The sequence below is a fragment of the Hyperoodon ampullatus genome (assembly GCF_949752795.1).
Source record: "Hyperoodon ampullatus genome assembly, chromosome: 1".
Lineage (NCBI taxonomy): Eukaryota > Metazoa > Chordata > Mammalia > Artiodactyla > Ziphiidae > Hyperoodon > Hyperoodon ampullatus.
In genome coordinates this window covers 6,978,620-6,997,369 of record NC_136914.1, presented here as the reverse complement: position 1 = coordinate 6,997,369, position 18,750 = coordinate 6,978,620, and the positions used below count along the sequence as shown (strand labels likewise).

The following is an 18,750-nucleotide window of genomic DNA, read 5'->3' as shown; positions in this document are numbered from 1 at the left end:
ATCCCCGCTTGGTATCCATACCTTTCTTCTCTATGTCTGTGTCTCTATTTCTGCTTTGTAAATAAGATCGTCTATACCAATTTTTTCAGATTCCACATATATGCCTTAATATACGATATTTGTTTTTCTCTTTCTGACTTACTTCACTCTGTATGACAGTCTCTAGGTCCATCCACGTCTCTACAAGTGACCCAATTTTGTTCCTTTTTATGGCTGGGTAATATTCCATTGTATATATGTACCACATCTTCTTTATCCATTCCTCTGTTGATGGACATTTATGTTGCTTCCATGTTCTGGCTGTTGTAAATAGTGCTGCAGTGAACATTGGGGTGCATGTGTCTTTTTGAATTATGGTTTTCTCTGGGTATATGCCCAGTAGTGGGATTGCTGGGTCATACGGTAGTTTTATTTTTAGTTTTCTAAGGAATCTCCGTACTGTTCTCCGTAATGGCTGTACCAATTTAGACATTAAAAGGCCACTGTTGAATATTTAGAGCTACAGGTCATGGGCTTGACTGTAGATTCTTGTGACTTTCCTTATAAGCAGAAAACATGAATACCTCAAAAGTCCAAGCAACTAGTTTTGGCCGTTGGATTCTGGTGTTGTAATTAGTGCACCAGTATGGCGCTAGGTTGGCTCCACAAACCTGAAGAAGTACAATGAGGCATCTCTAGTTTTGGGGTGTGGCTCTTGGGGCTACAGACCTGGGAGGAGGTGGAGAAGACTTGGTCCCTTTCAGTCATCAGGAGAGAGAAAGGAACTATCACCCTAGCCATTGAGGAATGGGGTGTCATGTATTTGGTGTTCCGTGGCCTTTATACTATTAATCCTGTTCTTCAAACTTCCATACTTAGCCCAAGCCAGGCCCGATCATCCACGGTCCAGTGGCTTAACCTTCAGTCACCAGCCACACCAAGCTGCAACCCAGCTGTTACACCTCCTTCACCCAAGCTGTCGTCTTTCCCCCTCTCTCTTCCTGCCACCGTAGTGGACAAGCCACCTGAAAGGTACGTGGTTTGGAGTGTGATGTAGAATGTGAGGGCGGCACACAGAGGGGCTTGACCAACCTGAGCAAGTTCTTGTGCTCTCCACATGGAAAAAGCTTCCGGTCTCCTGGACTTCGTGGACAACATTTACAACCTTGCCTTAGACTTACAGGTTCAAGAGCAAGTACATTCTTAGAGATTTGCCTTACGTGAGACCTGCTTGAACCTACTCTTTTTGGTGCTGGTTGTGCCTTTCTGAAACCACGTATTTTGGAAGAACTTTTTATGCATGCATAGAAAGCACATGGTCTGTTTTAAAGGAAGGCAAATGGGGCACTGGAAACCGTAATTAACACAGCTCTTTAATGGGCCAGTGGTGCAGAGGCCAGAGGTGCTGCCCCTTAGCAAAGCCCTTCCTCCGGGACAGCAGGCTGAGGCTCTTCTCCCCATCAGTGGCTTCCCCTGCTCCGGTGAGGTGGGATGCTGCCTTCCGCCTCGGTGTGCATCTGGCTGACAGCCTGCTTTCCATCCTTCCCTACTGGGTCCTTTTCCCACAAGAACACACAGGATGTTTTGACAAGTGTTGAGAAGCCCAGCCTGATGCACCTTTTGGGGGCGAGACCCAGCTGAGAGCAATGAGCCCCGTCCAGGGTGGCGTGAAAGCAGAGCGTCCCTGTAGACAGATGGGTGTCCGAGGTGCGTGGCTGGAGCCACTTAGCGTCCGGGTGCCTCTGCCCTGCACTGCCTTGCCTTCGGTCTCACGACACCGGTGCTTTTCCTTAATAGATAAGCCGAAATGCTTCAGAAATAAACGTGCCCTGTGGTTCTAATAACGCTGAACGAGAGGGCAGGGCATCCCACTGAGCGGAGAGGAGAAGTAGGTGAAGAGGTTCAGGGGAAGCTTCTCGGAGGGGCTCCCTAAGGAAAGACTGGGGTTGGAAACCCGTCATTTACTTGACAGTCAGGTGCTCTGGTTTGCCCGAGGTTCCCTTTCCCGCTAATTTCCTTTTTGGAAGGAGCTGCCGCGCTGGTGACATAGAAATGAGATTTGGGCAATGCGGGCGGGGGAAAGGTGAGGCTTCTCACATTTCACTTGGTGCCTTGCGTGTTCCCTCTTCAGCGTCATCAATCGGAAGGCCCGGGCCGTGTACCCGTGTGAAGCAGAACACAGCTCGGAATTGTCTTTTGAAATAGGAGCGATTTTTGAGGATGGTAAGTGTTAGTGGGAGCTTTGTGGGAGGCTGTCTTCTGCCGGCGCAGAGGGTCTACAGCCCAGAGCAGACAGGCGGTCCCTGGCTGTGGGTTTGTCGGGAGCAGAAGTCTGTCCCTGGATGCTTTGGACGGGCGAGAGCCTGCCCACGTGGCTCCCAGGAACCGAACGCCAGGGGGGCTGTGGGTGCCCACTTCCGCTTTAATCTTGGTTATTCTCCAACTCTTGTAACTCTTGAGGGTCTTCGTTCGGGATATCTTTCTCCTGATGTAGAGAAGCCGGTGCCACTTGGAGTCAAGAACTGTTTGTGATTTGCATCCCCTGTTTTCCTCCCGCAGCGCCCCCACCCTAGCCTCCTGAATGCTTCAGGTTCACCAGCTCTGAGCTACAGACAAGTGCTTTGTCAACCAATTTTGGTTTATTGTTCCCTTACCGTTCTTAGGCTTTACATGAGTTTTGCTTGTTTGAGTAGTGCATGAATCTCTAGAGACGGGTATTGATTTTTGCATACTGAAACCAGGGTATAGATTTTTGTTTGCATGTTTAATAGTCACACATAAGCATCGAGGAGCTCTGCCCGGCTTCAGATTTCACAAATTCCTCCCATGGTTCAGTGTACGTCTCTTCCCTCCCCCTTGATTTCTTCCTTCCCAGTCCTCCTCATTATGAACTTCATTGGTTGCTATGGAAACAGTGATGTTGTGTGGGGGCAGAGATGCCCAAAAGGGTTCTGGAGAGGCAGCGGGAACCTTTGATGCTTGGAATGGAATGGTTGATTAGCCAGAATGTTTGGAATATATGGAGTCTATCAACACAACGCCTGGTGCTATATTGTCAGTAATGCGGCATGTGCTGATGATTGTTTTTGAGAAAGCCAGTTGCCTCATTTAGAGTAGATTTCTATATCTGTGTGATACGTACTCTGGAGAGCCAGAGACTCCTGATAGTGTCAGAAAACAAACAACAACAAAAAACCCCACGTATGACAGAATCATACTTCGTGGAGAAATTTTGCTCTTGGAGTAGAAGCAAGATCAGTCCTCTGTCACCATAACATACATGCATGCGGTTTTGGCAGGAGAGTCAGTTAGCTGCCCTCCTGCAGGCCTGTCGTGTATGGGCACCCCTATGGCAGAAGGGAAAGCGGAGAGCCCTGAAACCCACCGTTTAGGGAATGAGGACGCATCTTGACGCTGTGGTTGATTAGATTTGTTCGGGGCCTCAGAACACAGTATTGCTCACGTGATACTTACCTTGGTGGAAGGTGTATCTATTAGAATGCCCTTGGCTGCAAGTAACAGATAGAGCTGGTTAAAGCAGTCACGAAAGCGGATTCGCTCACGCAGTAAGAAGTCTGCACCTGGGGAGCTCCAAGGGCTGGTTAATCACCTTCTCAATGATGTCACCCAAGACCACCACAGTGTTTCCATCTCTGCTTATGGACGGGGGCCCCTGGCTGGTTCCCCAGTGCGGGTGGGATGGCTGTCCCAGTTCCAGGCCTCATGGCCACACTCAACCCTAGCAGAAGGGGGTTGCCTCATCCTTGTGTTCTTGTTTGAAGCATGAGGAAACATTTTCAGAACATCCTTCCTAGGTGACCTGCCCTCACGTCTCAGTAGCAAGAATGAGGTCATGTGCTCCCCTTAAACTCATTGCCAGCCAGGACTTGAGATCAGTCAGCACCACACTGGGTCCAGGGGCTTCTCCTCTGGGCACGCGGACGTGGGAACGGGGGTCAGGACCCCAATCAAATCTGGTTCTGCCAACTTGGATATTGGGAAAGGCCGATAGTTGTCTGACGCGGGACACTGAAGTTCTGCACTTTTAAAGTCCCTTGGTGACTTGCAGGAGACCTCCTAAGAAAAATAGTGTGCGCGTAGGGGTGTGTGTGTGTGTGTCTCTCTCTCTCTGTATAAACTCATATCCATGTATACACACACATATCTCAGTGTGTTTTGGGAACAGGAGACTGATTGACAACAGGAAGCCATCAACTCTGCACTTACTTTGCCTGAGGTCAGTTGGCTTTTCCACTTTCTCTGTGACCCTGGACACGTTCCTTAAGTTCTCTCTGCATCAGCCTCTCCATCCTAATCCACAAGGATGTCCACGTGTGTGGTGATGTGTCAGGGCAGCATTTTGTGCCACGTGTGCAGCACAGACATTGTGGAGGATGTTGCCAACCTTGGAGCCTCACTTGGCGCTCCGTACACCTGGCTTCGTTTTGAGCCAAGGCACATACCACTCAGATTCCGGGCTCTGTGGCGCTGGTGTCCTCAGGTCCTCCCCCAGGCCAGCTGCTCTAGAGACGCTTGTTGATGTGTTGACACCTTCCCTGTACAGGAGCACGTGCACGTCTCGTTTGATGTGAGCTCCTTGCCTTGCAGCCCCTGCATCCCACTCCTGTTGCCAAAGATACGCACGGGGACCATGATCGGAAGCCACATCCCCAAACTTACTGTTTCTTAGGGTGGTTCTTAAAGGTCACAGAAAATGGAAGACCCTTAAGCAGGGTTTATTCTTTTCTGTGTGTTTGTACCTTCGTCTTCTGTGCCTAGTTGATCTCTTAGCAGAGACTTGATAACTAGTTAGAAGTGTTTGCTCGGAGCACGTCTAGCGATGCCTTTCCTTGAACGGCTGCGGCTCTTCCCTTCCGATGACGGACGCAGGCCGGGCCAGAGCAGCAGCTCCCCTGGCCTCAGCTCCCGTTGCTCCAGGTGGCCACTGTTTATAACTCAGCCACTGGAGTGTCGCTGGGAACATGTCCTTTCTGCAGACCAGGGATACTTAGCATCGCTGAAATGCCTAAGACGTTGTTTCTGTGTTCGTTTGTCCATTTGGAGTCTTCCAGCTGCCATAAATGCTCTTGCTCTTGCCTTGCCAGCTGCTCTTGTCCCGCATGCAGGCAGCAAAGGAAATTGCCTTACGCCATTCAGTGGCCTTTGGAGAAGACAAAATCCAGGTCAAAGTGGCCCCTGGGCCGCATTGTCAGTAGTCACGCGGGTGCGAACATATACAACAGTAGGAAATCCTGACCCAGAGTGTGGAAGGGAAAGGGATCTTTAGGAATCACCTTGCCCCATAACTGTTCCTTGCTCTTCGCTCTTACCGTGTGGGCCTGGACTTGAGTTTAAATTCTAAGCTGAAGATTCATTTCTATAGTGGACGCGCGAATGCTTAGCCGTTGTTCTGGGGCAGTGCCTTCCATATCCTCCAGGGTGCGCCATTTGTAAGGTCTCAGGGCAGCTGATGTGCGTGTGACAACCAGAGGCCAGTGCCCTTTTCCCTGGGCCTGGGGAACCTCAGAAATACGTTACCTTGGCGACCAGTCAGTTCTGCTCTCTTTCCCGATAGGTAGCCCTGCAGCTGCCAGACCCACCAGTCCAAGCAGGGAGTGGTCTTCCTCCCCAGGGCTGCCCGGCATTAGGATTTCCAAGGTCTGGCTCTCTCTGGGCAGGGAGGCTGGCTGCCTTGTTTGCCAGACTTTGTTCATTTCTAACCTGGAAACAGGATCTGTCTGTTGTTTGGGGAGCAGGTGTGGCCCATATTCATCTTTAAAAGCTGCTGGTGATTCATTTTAAAGTCCTCAGATATATAAAGAGCAATCCTTGGAAGACAGCTTGCCATTATCTTAGAAAGTTGACCCTCTTATAGACCCCACAACCTAACAGTTGTGTTCTTATATATATCCCTAACATGAGGGAATCTTAGAAACTCATTTTAAGTAAAAAAAATTAAGTGCAAGAAGCCTCTATAGCATGTAATTCTGGTTCAACTCACAAATAAACAAAATAAGTAGTGTATTCTATAGGGATATAAACGTATGTGATGAACCTGTGTTTGAACCATCGCTGGGGTAAGACAGTGAGAAACACAGCATTGAAGCTGCCGATCCCCTTGGAGCAGGGGGAGGGTATGAGGGGGAGGGCAGGACACAGGAATGAGCCCAAGACGGAGGCGTCCATGTCGGCTGCAGTTCTTGAGTTGAGTGTGGGTTCCTGCTATTTGTTGTATAATGATGATTTAGATACTTGTCATTCATATTGTTTACATTATGCTAAAAAATACCCCAAGCTGAGACCAGATTCTGTTCTGGAGAAAGCTTCTTACAAAGTATTCTTGTCCCTAGCTCGGTGTCCTCGTTATGGCATGGTAAATCAGGAGGCCATGGAGAGACCACCATGAGATACCACCTTACAACCTATGAGGGTGGTCGTTATCAAAACTATGGAAAATAACGAGTGTTGGTGAGGATGTGAAGAAATTGGTACCCCTGTGCATGGCTGGTGGGAATGTAAAATGGTGCAGCTGCTGTGGAAAATAGTAGGGCAGGTCCTCAGAAATTAATCATAGAATTACCATGTAGTCCAGTAATTCCTCTTCTGGATATATAGCCCAAAGAGTTGAAAGCAGAGACTCAAACATATCTGTACACCCATGTGCATAGCTGCATTATTCATAATAGCCAAAAAGTAGAAACAGCCCAAATGTCCGCTGACAGACGAATGGATAAACAAAATGTGGTCTATACATATAATAGTGTATTCAGCCATAAAAGGGATGAAATTCTGACACATGCTGCAACATGGATGAACCTTGAAGACATTATGCTAAGTGAGATAACCCAGCCACCAAAGGGCACATATTGTATGATTCCATTGATATGAAATATCTGTAGTAGGCGTGCTCATGAAGACAGAGGATAGAATAAAGGTTGCCAGGAGCCTGGGGAGGGGGACTGGGGAGTGAGTGTTTAATGGGGACAGAACTTCAATTTGGGAAGATGAAGAGGTTCCGGGAATGGATGGTGGTGATGGTTATACAGCAGTGTGAGTGTACTTAGCGCCACTGAACTGGACACTTAAAAATGGTTACCATGGGGGCTTCCCTGGTAGCGCAGTGGTTGGGAGTCCGCCTGCCGATGCAGGGGACGCGGGTTCGTGCCCCGGTCTGGGAAGATCCCACATGCCGCGGAGCGGCTGGGCCCGTGAGCCGTGGCCGCTGAGCCTGCGCGTCCGGAGCCTGTGCTCCGCAACGGGAGAGGCCGCAGCGGTGAGAGGCCTGCGTACCGCAAAAAAAAAAAAAAAAAAAATTAAAAAAAAAAAGGTTACAGTGGTTACATATATACATATATATGTTACATGTATTTTACCACAAGTAGAAAAGATGATGATGAAGCAGGGAGTATTGGTGTGACTGTCATCACATACTCATCAGGTTCTTAAGGATGTGAGCCTCGCCCGGGGCCAGCACAGCTCGTTAGTGGCAGGACAGGCTCTATGGCGTAGGCGGTAGCTGGCACATAGTTAGCGCTCCCCAGTGTGTGCCAAGTGAGTGCTGTACTGTTTGCCGTGCGTCATGGGAGTCTTCAGTGAGCAGCCTCTTGGTGTGGGGCGTGGAGCTACCGACCTGCCCTGTCCCCACGGGAGATTGTGGCCAGGTGGCAGCCCAGCATGCGGGAACGAGCGGGAATGGTCCTCATTCCTGTCCCGTGGTCACTACCTCCCTGAGTGTTTGAGGAAAGGATCTACTCGGCCCCCAGATCCCCACCCTGCATTGCACGACCCCTGGGTGCCTTTCCCGTAGAATCCAGTCCTTTTCCCCAGCGGGGGCTGTGCTCCGATGGCATGGCCAGCGTGGGATTAACTGAGAGCCCTTAAAACCCTGCTGTGAGGAACGATGTTGGGGTAAAAGTCAGGGTGCGAAGAAAGGGGTGCCACCAGGTCACCTGGAGGGCACATCTCTGGTTCATTTGTTTATTCATCCTTTCAGCAAATCATCCTGGTCAAGCACTGTGCTGGGGAACGCAGGTCGTCTTCTGTTAGAGCCTAGACTAGGAGGGAGAGTCCTGTGTGTGTGTGTGTGTGTCACACACACACACACACACACCCCAACTCCCAGGGAATGAGCAGGGGGCACATCTGGCGGCTCTGACCTGGTCTGGAGCGTTGGGAATGGTCTCGGAGGGAGGGGATACCTCAGCTGGTATCTGAAGGGCAAGGAGGGTTGTCCAGGCGTAAGCGGGGAGGAAAGCAGAGGACCAGCCATGCGGAGGTCAGACTGTGGGCGGCTGCCCAAGAGTGGGTTAGGAACCCCGTCTGCCGAGTTGCCATCGGGCTGCTACACAGGAGTGGGTTAGGAACCCCGTCTGCCGAGTTGCCATCAGCATTGAAAAATAATAGAAAAGAGTGCATCACACCTCATGAGGAAGTCCTGTTCCATGAAGCGTTTGTATATCGGGCATGTGGACATGCGTGCTGGGTTTCAGCTACACAGTCAACCGTCTTCTGATGGGTTGCGGTCACGGCTGCCTTGCTCGGCCAGCTTCCGACTTGGTCTGCTGATCCAGCCCGCACCTCCCCCCTTTCTTCTACACGCACGGCTGCCACATCTGCTCCTGGCCGTGGCCGAGGCCTGAGTCGGGGCCTGCCCACAGCTGGGGCATTACTGGTTGCTTCTAAAGCCCGGTGATGAATGTTTGGACCCTGTGCCCTTTGCTATCCAGCCTGCGGTCACTGTCCTGTGTGTCCGTCATGGCTCTTTGTGGAACGTGGAGTGTGCTGGGCACTGTGCCCAGCTGTGGAAGGTCTCGCCCTGCCCTCAGCAGTTCCCCGTCCAGGTGGCAGTCAGACAGGTGCCCAGATGATGCTGGTGAGGCCTGGCAAGTGCCGAGAATGGCCGAGGAAGACTCCCCAGAGGACAGGGTATCTGGGGTCTCTGACAAGGAAGAATTCCCTGGTGAAGAAGTGGGGAAAGGCATGTCAGCAGACGGCGGCGCTGCAGGTACAGAGGCCTGGAGGCTCAGCCTGGGCTTTCTCTGGATGATTCACTGTGGGTGACCCGCATGATGTGCTTGTGGGCGAGTGACTGGTGGCTCAGGAGGTGGCAGGGCCAGGTGCCCGTGCAAGCTTGGGTTTGTTCCTACAGACAGTGGATGTTAGGCAGGGCAGTGCCATGTCCAGCCGTGTGTTCTGGAAAGTTCATTGAGCTCCTTTGTGCACTGTGGATTGGGAAGAACCTGACCGGAAGCTGGGGGGACCGGTTAGGAGGCTGTGGCGTGAAGACAGGTGAAGGCTGGGGTGACCAGGGGGGCACCTATAAATAACTCTTGTGCAGATTTGTAACCACACATGCCAGGAATGGCCCCCGTTTCAGTGTTGGTTGAGCCTTTAAGACCCACAGCGGTGCGGTGAGTTCCCAGGCGGAAAGTACCCGGGAGCATTTTGGTAAAAAGGATTTCTCTTCCTTTTCAGTGCAAACCTCAAGAGAACCTGGCTGGCTGGAAGGGACTTTGAATGGCAAGAGGGGCCTGATCCCACAGAATTACGTCAAGCTGCTGTAGCAACTGGCCCGTGAGGGCCCCGCCGCAGACCCTGGCCCCCCAGGACCTGCCTGTGGGGTGTGAGCACCGACCTCCCCCTGGGTGAACCCATAGCCACCTGGACACACGGCAATGGCACATCACAGACTGGCACTCCGGGGTGGCGGGGGGTGGGGTGGAATACTGCTAGACGTGCGGGGAGGGGGACGCACGGCACAGACCTGCGTAGGGCTGTGGGGATCTGTGCAGCAGGATGTCCTGGTGAACAGGATGGACTTCGCATTTTCAAGCCTTGGGCCTCGTGAGTGTTAATTTTCCCGTCTGCAGAGCGAGAGGGAGGACAGCCTTCTGCCGGCCCGCCTGCCCCACGGGCGGCCACCCCACCGGACACCCCCCAGCCCCGCGCACCTGAACGGGAACTGCGTTTGCAGGATGTGCCCTTAACTCTGGTATCGTGGAGGGGCTGCCGCGGGCGGGCGGTGCATTGGTCTCAACCCAGAGGGCAGCGCACAGAGGCTCCTTGCCGTATGGACAGCTGCCCTGGGGACCCCACACTCACTGGACTTAGGGCACCGGCGGACTCACAACAGGCTTTCTCCTCCGGGCTGCTCACCTGTGTGCTGTTTCCCCAACCGTCACCTTTCAGCCCCGAGCTCTCTGTACATGAAATAAAATATAATTTACTGTTGGATCTGTGTCCTCACGTGGGGAAGGGACTGTGGCATTCACTCACGCTGTAACATTTCACGATCTGGCAGCCGGTGGACGGGCACGCACTGTCCCCTGGTGTTGGCACGTGTGCGCTCACAGGTAGGATGGGTCACCCAGGAGCCTTGCTGCTTCGGAGCGGGGCGTGTTTCTGCGGGCAGCGGTCTTCTCTGACAGGTGAGATCCTGGCGGGCCCCCTCCACTGCCTCAGCTGGCCTCTCCCGCGTGTCCTGCAGGAACCCGGGCCAGGATGGGGCTGGGGCGCTGCCCCCCAGGGCTTTGTGTGTGAGGCCCGCCCTCCTGATGACCTTCAGTGTACAGCCCTGTCCCCACCCCACACTCCCTATGTTTTCCAGGCCTTGACGCTCACGTCTCCATCTGGATTTAAGCCGGGCTGCAGCGTGGCGGGTCAGGCATTCAGACCATTCCTGGAGGAACCTCAGCCACGCCTCTGCAGTGGATGCTTTGTTGTTTGTCTTGTCAGTCTCCGACTCCCGGACACAGGCTAAACCGCCCTCTCCGGTAAGGGGGAGCTTCTCTGTCCCCTGACCTGGAGTCCCTGGGATGTGGAGCTCATTTCTAGGGGCCTCAGGATTGTGAAGCCAGCCCTGCCCCAGGGCCCGCTCTGGAGGCCCGGCATGTCTGTCTTCCCCATGGGAGGCTCCTCGGCCTGTCACAGTTCTCCCCTAAGATTGTCACAGGAAGGATGTGTCTGTCGCCTCTTCCCCAGGTGAGATGATTCCAGAGCGCTGGTTAGCACTTTGGAACTCGCCCCCTCTGGACCATGTAAGGTGTCAAGTTTGGGGTCAGGTGTGCAGAGGGGAACAGGCCCATTGAAAAGTATCCACGTTCTACCTAAAAGTAAGGACAATCTCAGTGCAGCATAATTTAAAATACTGGATTCCAGGCCCAGTGGAGGGTTTTGGGGCTGCTGAAGAGTCCAGGGCCCCATGACAGTGGCCGGACCTAAGGCCAAGGGCCAGCCTGGCCAGGGGCTGGGGATGGCATCGTCCCCCGTGTCCCCCGTGTTTCTGAGTTATCACTTCCTGCCCCTGCCCGCTGCTTAGGGATGTAGAAGAAAAACTTGGCCTGGGCAAATTCTCCCATTTCCGTGGGAAAATACAAACTCATGGGCAGTTACAGTGAGTGGGCTCAGGTGAGCCCTGGGAGTGACTTCCTGGCCGTGTTCTTAATTGGTGTATGTCCATGAGGCAGGAAAAACATGACCCACCACACTGGGGCTTGATTTCTTTGCTCGCTTGAGGAAGACTTCGCTCATTCTCCGTGAGGTGCGCCCAACCTGCTGTTGCCACCAAACTGTTGTTAACTCCCAAAGTGCGTTTATCACCACTTCCTCGGTCAAGGAAATGGCTGTGAGGTCTGGCTACCTGTGCGGTTTGGGGCAAATTAAGTTGACTCTGTGATTCTGTTCCTGCTTTCTAAAAAGAAAACGGTACTCAGAGGTTTTGGGTTGAAGTGCCTGAATACAAGTAGCATGCCCAGTACATAGTACGTGCTCAGTTAGCACCGCTAGTCCCCGTGCTGTTACTGCTGTGAGTGTCACTTGCCTCTTTGTTGCCGGGGCACCTGTGTTCTGTAGGATGACAGTGTGGCAAGGGTGAAGCCTCAGGACAGCGCTGGCTGCAAGGGCTCCCCCAGCCCCAGCCCTGCCAACCCCTCCTGTGGTTGTTTCAGGAAGAACGGGGTCACGCCAGAGGGGAGCCAGGGGTGTCTTCCTCTGCAAGTAGGACCAGTGTGGCCAGGTTGGCCACGGCCCCCAGCTGGGGAGCCTCCCTCTGGGCCTGGCCCAGAGTGTACTTAGTGACCGGATCAGGAAGTGTTCCCTTAACTGGCAGATCATCTTCATTTCCCCAGAGGAGAAATGGGGGGATGGGGTGATAGGTTTTTCTGTGTTTTTGCTGCATGGGTGCAGCCAATCCCCTGAGCATCTGTTGAAGGCTGGCTGAGCAATGGCCCTGCCTCCCTCACGGCTCAGGCCCCGCAGCCCCGCCTCGTTCAGCACCAGCTGCTTAGACCAGGTTTCGGCCTGTGTTTATTCAGAGGAGGCACACGATGGGGGCGTGGAGTTTGGGCAAAAGAGGGTGCTCAGATTTTGTTTCTTACTTGCGATGGGGCTTGCATTTGATGGTGTCACCCCAAGGCTGGCCCTGGTGGTCTCTGTGCCTGGAAAGGAGATGCCAGGTGAGATCAGAGCCAAGTGGCCTAGCGGGGGCTGTAACCCCCCTTTCTATGTAGTTTCTTTGTAGAAACCTCTGTAGCTGGGAGTCTGGGTGGGGAAAGCAATGGATTGTCCGTACCGGTGGTGGGCATTCAACTCATTCTTTCTTTGCGGGGACTGACTGAGCCAGGGGAAATTATCTAATTTTAACGGAGGCTCTCGAGCAGAGAGCTTTGTTTAGATTCAGTAAGCTAGCCATGGTCTTTCTGCTCTACCATCTTGCCACTGGGAGCCGGTAGGGGGCAATGGCTGTTATGAGTTGAATTGTGCACCACCTTCCAAAATTCATATGTTGAAGTCCTAACTTCAGTATCTCACAATGTGACCTCATTTGACAGTAGGATCATGGCAGATGTAATTAGTTCAGATGAGGTCAGTAGGGTTGGGCTCTAATCCAATATGATTGGTGGCCTTGTGAAAACGGGAAATTTGGACACGGAAACAAGCACAGAGGGAAGGCAGTGTGAAGACACATGGAGAAAATGGCCACGTACAAGCCAAGGAGAGAAGCCAGATACAGATGCTTTCCTCATGGCCTTGGAAGGAGCCAAGCCTGATGACCTCTTGATCTCAGACTTCTAGCCTCCCAAACTGGGAGACGAGACATTTCTGTTGATTTTAAGTGCCTCCCGCCCCCACCCTGCCCCCAGTTTGTAGTTCCTTGTTACAACATTTCTAGGAAACAAATACAGTGGCTAAAGTACGTGTTTTGTGTTAAAAAACAACCTATTTTGAAATTCTATTTTCACTGTTTTATATCTTGGTGACTTTGGACGAGTTCACTTCACCCCTTTATGCATCAGTTTTCTTCTGTGAAATGGAGAGAGTGGTACCCACTTCACTGGGAGGTTGGGACAAATGATGATATTAAGTGCCTTAAGGGTACCTGGCAAGAAATACGGTTTAGTAACTGGGGAAGATGGGAGAGGGTAGCCGCAGGGTACCATGTTGGGGGTGGGGTTAGTCTCTGCCCCCCTTTTCATCTCCTAGCTATGCCTGGTTCCCTCCAGCATACCTTCTCCAAGGCCACGCCTTGCTCTTTCCCTCTGCCCTATATCGTTCGCCCTTTCTCTGCCTTCCCAAGGGCACATGCTGCCTCCTTCATCTTGACCTTGTCTCCGTTCCCCATTCGCTTTCGTGCTGGGCCCCTTCTCACTGGTTCTCCCCTTAAGACTCTCACAGCCAGGTTTGGTGGCTCCTTCCTCGGCCAGAGTTCTGCGTGACTTTGAATCTTCCCGAGCTACCCGACTTTCTTTCCTCCCTCCTCTGGGAGGGAAGTTATTTATTCCAGGAGAGTGTCCTCAAACAGCTTGCCGGCTCCTAGCTCTGCAAATGTCTTCTCTGATGCTTGTCAGCACTCTTTTTCCTTGACTGGCCTGGGTGGTACCTTATTGCTCCCCTATTTGGGTAACCCGGCACATTCTCTTAATGCTTTAATGTCTGGCTAAGAGTATCTCAGTCTGCTGGGTGGAGTGCCTTGGAGAATTCTTTCCTATCAGAATATCAACTTGCCTGGAAAGTAGACTTTTGATTTTTGCCCAAAGAGAGACCGCACTTTTGGGTGAGCAGTAAGTGCACGGGATTCCTTTAGGCTGCTCGGTACCACGCGTCAGTGTCTGAATGTTTCCTTCCTTGGAGGGTTTAGCGCCTGCAGGTGGAGCATCTCAGAGAGTGGGCGGAACACAATCCGACTCAGCTCAGGTCAGTTTTCACAAGAACCATGACCCTCTCTGGACCAGGCTGGACCAGGGCATGAAGATCCAAAGAAATGGCTTTTTCAGACTATGGAAAACTTGGAAATCACTGTCTTGGCAACATAAATCCTATGAAAAAAATACCTAAATTGTGCGTGATCCCAAATTTCACCCCTCTCCGGATCCATGCCCTTGTGTGGAGCCTTGCCATGCCAGGTCTGGGCTTGACCTTTTAACTTGCTTTAGCCAAAGGGACGGAAACAAACTTGATACCATCAGAAGCTTGAAAAGTGCTAACCCTTTCTATTGTCTTAGAGCCTTGCTTCTACCATGAAAATATGTCCAGGCTAGCCTGCTAGGAAGAGGAGAGGCCACATGGAGCAAAATCAGCTGAGACCAGTTGGCTGCATGACCAGTCCAACCCAGCCAAGCCTGGCCCAGATCAGCAGAACTCCCCCCACTAGCTAACTCATGAGAATCATAAATGGTGGCTGATTGAAACCCCTCAGTGATGGGGTGGTTTGCAGGTAAGTACATGCTGTTCTGCTCCATCTTTCACTTTCCTTTGGATCCAGGCTCGGTCTATGCTGAACGTTAAGATCATATCTTAATCTTCTCTTAGCCAATGTTGTTTGGGAAGCCGCTGTTTTATTTCCAAGAAAACTGCTGCACCAGCAATCGCATGACTTGGAATTAAAGTGCCAGAGATACATGTAATCAAGTCATTTTAGTCTGGATACATTTGCAGTTTATCAAAAAGTATGTTGGAGCTGACTTTAACATAAAGGAACATTGTTTTCTTTTTGCTTGAGGGACATTGGTCATACAGAAGCAAACAAACCCCTAATTATATATGCATCGTTATGCAAAAATTTTTCTGCTTTGGCATACAGTGGCTGGCTGGCTCAGTGGCAGAGACTTAGTTCTTAGCTAATGATTCCTAAATGTGCAGCTGGATCCTTTGGGCCCGAGAGCACTTTTAGTCTTAGAAATGCAGTCACACTTGACCCAAGAACGAGCCTGCTCTATTCAGAAAGGGCACGTACTTTAGCCAAGGGTGCACAACGCTGGGGCCTCCACCCTGCCCCCCCCACTGCTGGCCACAGCAGATTCACAGCCCACGATGGCTTTTGTTTAAAGTTAGGGGCTCTCTGCGACAAACTGTGCTCCCCAATAGGTCAGATTGCATAAATTTTAAGATATAAAATTACCTTCATTTTCAATTAAGCCTTTCCAAATTTGTGCACAAAAGTTTTTTAAATAGTTGTTTTTTCCCTGTGCTGTGTTTCACAGCTATGTTGTGTTCCAGAAATATATCAACTGTGTTAAAGCAAGGTTGTGGTTAACTCTCAAATAGTCTTCTAGTTCGACCAATCACCAGTTAAAGGACGCATTAACAATGTACCTGAATTTCTCTTGTGGGAAGTACATGTTTTCTAGTTTTGAAATGAACTCATAATTGCTGACTGCTTTTTTGTGGTTCGTATTAATGGGTGACGTCAGGGGAGCAGCCTGTAAGGAATGTGAGAAGCATCACAGCTGGTGGGAATGGAGTCTCTTGATAGTCCAAGAGGACCTGGGGTGAGAGCAAGACTCCACTGTGTGGAGGAAGACCTGGGCATGAGACAGGGCATCTGGTCTCCTCAGGTGAGTCTTGAAGTCTGTAAAATGAACGAGCTTCCATGTGGTTGTGAAGAGAAATGACGCAATGTACCTATAGCATTTAGTGGCTACATCAGTAGTCGTGATTGTTATAAAATTGTTATGGGGTATTTCAGTGAACCAAATATCAGCAGTAAGAAACAGGACATCTAACCAGTCCCAAAAGAGGATAATTCATATGTGGATTACACAGGGCTTTCTAACATGGGGGAAAAAATGGTGACTCCATCTTGGATGTAAGCAGAAGGGCATATACTCCAGGTTTAAAAGGGCACAAAATCCACGTGTTCCTACGGACGTTCAAATGAACCGTTTCCAAAACAACAAGTGATTAAAGTAAAGGATTTATTGTAATCTGCTTACAGTCCTTTGCAAAGACAGACATATGTTTTTGCATAAAGATATAAATTGCTTCATTTTAAACTAATTTAGTGTCTTTTTTAATTATATGAAGAAGTTTTGGTGAATTATGAATTGTACCAAACCAAGATTTTTAAGAGCAATATGGTACAAAAATAAGAGCAGACAATTTGGACTGGGACAGGCATTCAACAGTGGATTTAGAATATGGCTTTGCTGTTTAATCAAGCAAAGTTACCTGGAGACACACAAAGAGCCAGTAACTTCAACTTCGTTAATACAAAAAGCAGATGCAGACCGTCTCCATCCCAAACCTGGTTACGTCAAGATTCCGATTTCATAAAAAGTAAGTCTGAGCTAAAAGCTGCTCTTGTGAAGCCATTTCTTTTCTAGAAACTCCCAGTCTGCATGTTGTGTATTTATCACCTTCCAAGTGTGGCTTTCATATTGCTGTGCATGTAAGTTGACTGTATTTAAAGATCTGCGTAAAAATTAAATTCTTGAAACTGCAAATTATGTAAGAGAAACTCCTCCCTCTGAGTGCAGCTTTCACAGGTTTCCCCTTGCATAAGGCAGGTGTCTCCTGAAAGACATGGTAATGTTGCCTGCATGGTGAACCCTGGAGAAAAGTGTTGATCCCAGCGCTGCCATCTCCCGGCCTTGGGCTTCTCCAGCTACAGCTTTTAGGTTTTGGAAAAGAATACGATTTCACTGAGTACCTGATGATTATCATCACTTTTAAAAGATTAATTTTGGCCTCTATTCAAAGTATTTAGTGCAATCATACTGTTAAGTTTCCCCAAAGATATATATGTTTGTGATTTGGGGCAAGAGAAAAAGCCATAAATTGCATCAGTGCCAAACAGATTAGTGAATTAAAAATTTTAGTGCCACTGTCTTGCTTATATGATCTGTAGGGTTTTTTTTTTCCAAAACAGTTTACATATAAAATTCATTTTTAAAACCTACCTTTTAAAAATCTAAAAACCCTCTAATTATCGTGCAGTCTCCTCGCCGTTCTGACTGAACCGTGCCGTGCCCACACACACCTTCCCAGTGCCTCCTGCCATGACCTCTGTGTTCCCATGACCAGTGCCAGGAGTGCAACAACCCCTTCTGAGACCAGAAGTGAACATTTCACCTTTTGCAGACGTAGCACGTGCATGGAATTCTTTTCCCCCCAAAGGAGAAAATTCGATTTTCTAAAATGGGATGAGGATACGCTCTCTGAGCCATCGCATTTCCAGTCTCTCTCTCCCCTAAAGCTGATTCTGCTTCTTGAGGAAAATGGAAAACAGGCAGCTTTCCTAGAGCTGCTGCACTCCCCGGACATCCTCTCAGGGAGGGTGTCATCGAATGACGCCTTCAAGGAGCTGCAGACACCACAGCGCGCCGTCCCCAGTGGAAGGAGGATGCAGCCGAAGCCGGAAAACGTGCTCAAGTCCCACGAACACCCCAAGCGGGAGACCAAGGACGAAACGAAAGTACAGAAGAAGTAGAAAGGCTTAAAGACAACCGAAGAGGTTTAAGTGTGGTTATTTACAACAGAGACTGTAAAATGGTAAATTAGATATGAAGCTAAAAAAGGCACAGCTTTCCCTTTCTTAAATACACTGTAAACGGTTCATGATGCATGCAGAACGTTTCACTTTACAAAAAAAAAAAATTTTGTTTTTACCTTGTTGGTTTAGACAAAGATAGTACTTAAATAGTCTCCAGCAAAATAGAATTCTTTCAAAAATACTTTCCCATTCATCCTATTAACCATTAAAGTTTTTTTTTTGTATGTGTCTCATTTACAAAAGTTCCTTATACCTTATTTTAGGTCCTTCACAATTTATACATACAGTAATGTACAGCACAGCAAAAGACTGCAAAAATTATTGGTAAAGCCAACACAATAGATACTAGAAATTGAAACCAAGGCATTTGTCTGAACATCTTATCCGTTCTAATTAAATAATAAATGGAGGCTAGAGGGTGTGGATACCAGTGATGCAGAAAGACGTGGGCGAAGCAGTGCCCCCCAAGGGGGTCGCTAGTTCACTCCACGTGCTCCGTTATTACACAACAGGAATCTGTATATATTTTTTTGTGTTTTTTGTTTTTTTTAAATAACGAAAGAATATTAATGCCCCATATTGACTATACGCTTTATGTGCAAACCAAGGGTGAGCTTGAAAAAGTTCGTTAGTCCTTGAACCCTTTTAAAACAAGCGAACGATCCCAGAAACTACATGGCATAGTTAAAACTTCCATCTGTTAAAATATCAAAATCAGAGAGTTATTGACTAGATATGGCTTTTCATCCAGAGGAACAGGAACGTGTTTCTAAGTGCTGGGGGCTGGAGAGGAAAGAACCTTTCAGACTCTGCAGGTCTCACCAAATCCACGTCACCCTGCCCGCCTGCCTCCCAACCCTTGACATGAGTTTCAACTTGAGCAACTGCTGAACAAGTGGGAATCAACCATCACGTGTCAAAAATATGATTTTCTTGGGTCCTTCGTGGGTGTGTAGTCACACGGGGAAACTTAAGGCAAAGTTCTTCTGGTGAGATGGCTCCCG

General features: G+C 49.7%; 1 protein-coding gene across 1 annotated transcript in view; it reads left to right on the top strand.

Annotated features, from left to right (window-relative positions):
* ARHGAP10 (Rho GTPase activating protein 10) overlaps window positions 1–9,653 on the top strand; it is a 334,910-nt gene extending 325,257 nt beyond the window's left edge. Inside the window, exons 21-23 of the mRNA XM_079706406.1 lie at window positions 859–1,011; window positions 2,111–2,202; window positions 9,454–9,653. Of these exons, the coding sequence (XP_079562532.1) occupies window positions 859–1,011; window positions 2,111–2,202; window positions 9,454–9,542 (334 nt within the window). The 3' untranslated portion in view covers window positions 9,543–9,653. The remainder of the gene's footprint in view (window positions 1–858; window positions 1,012–2,110; window positions 2,203–9,453) is intronic.
* Window positions 9,654–18,750: the final 9,097 nt, after the last annotated feature.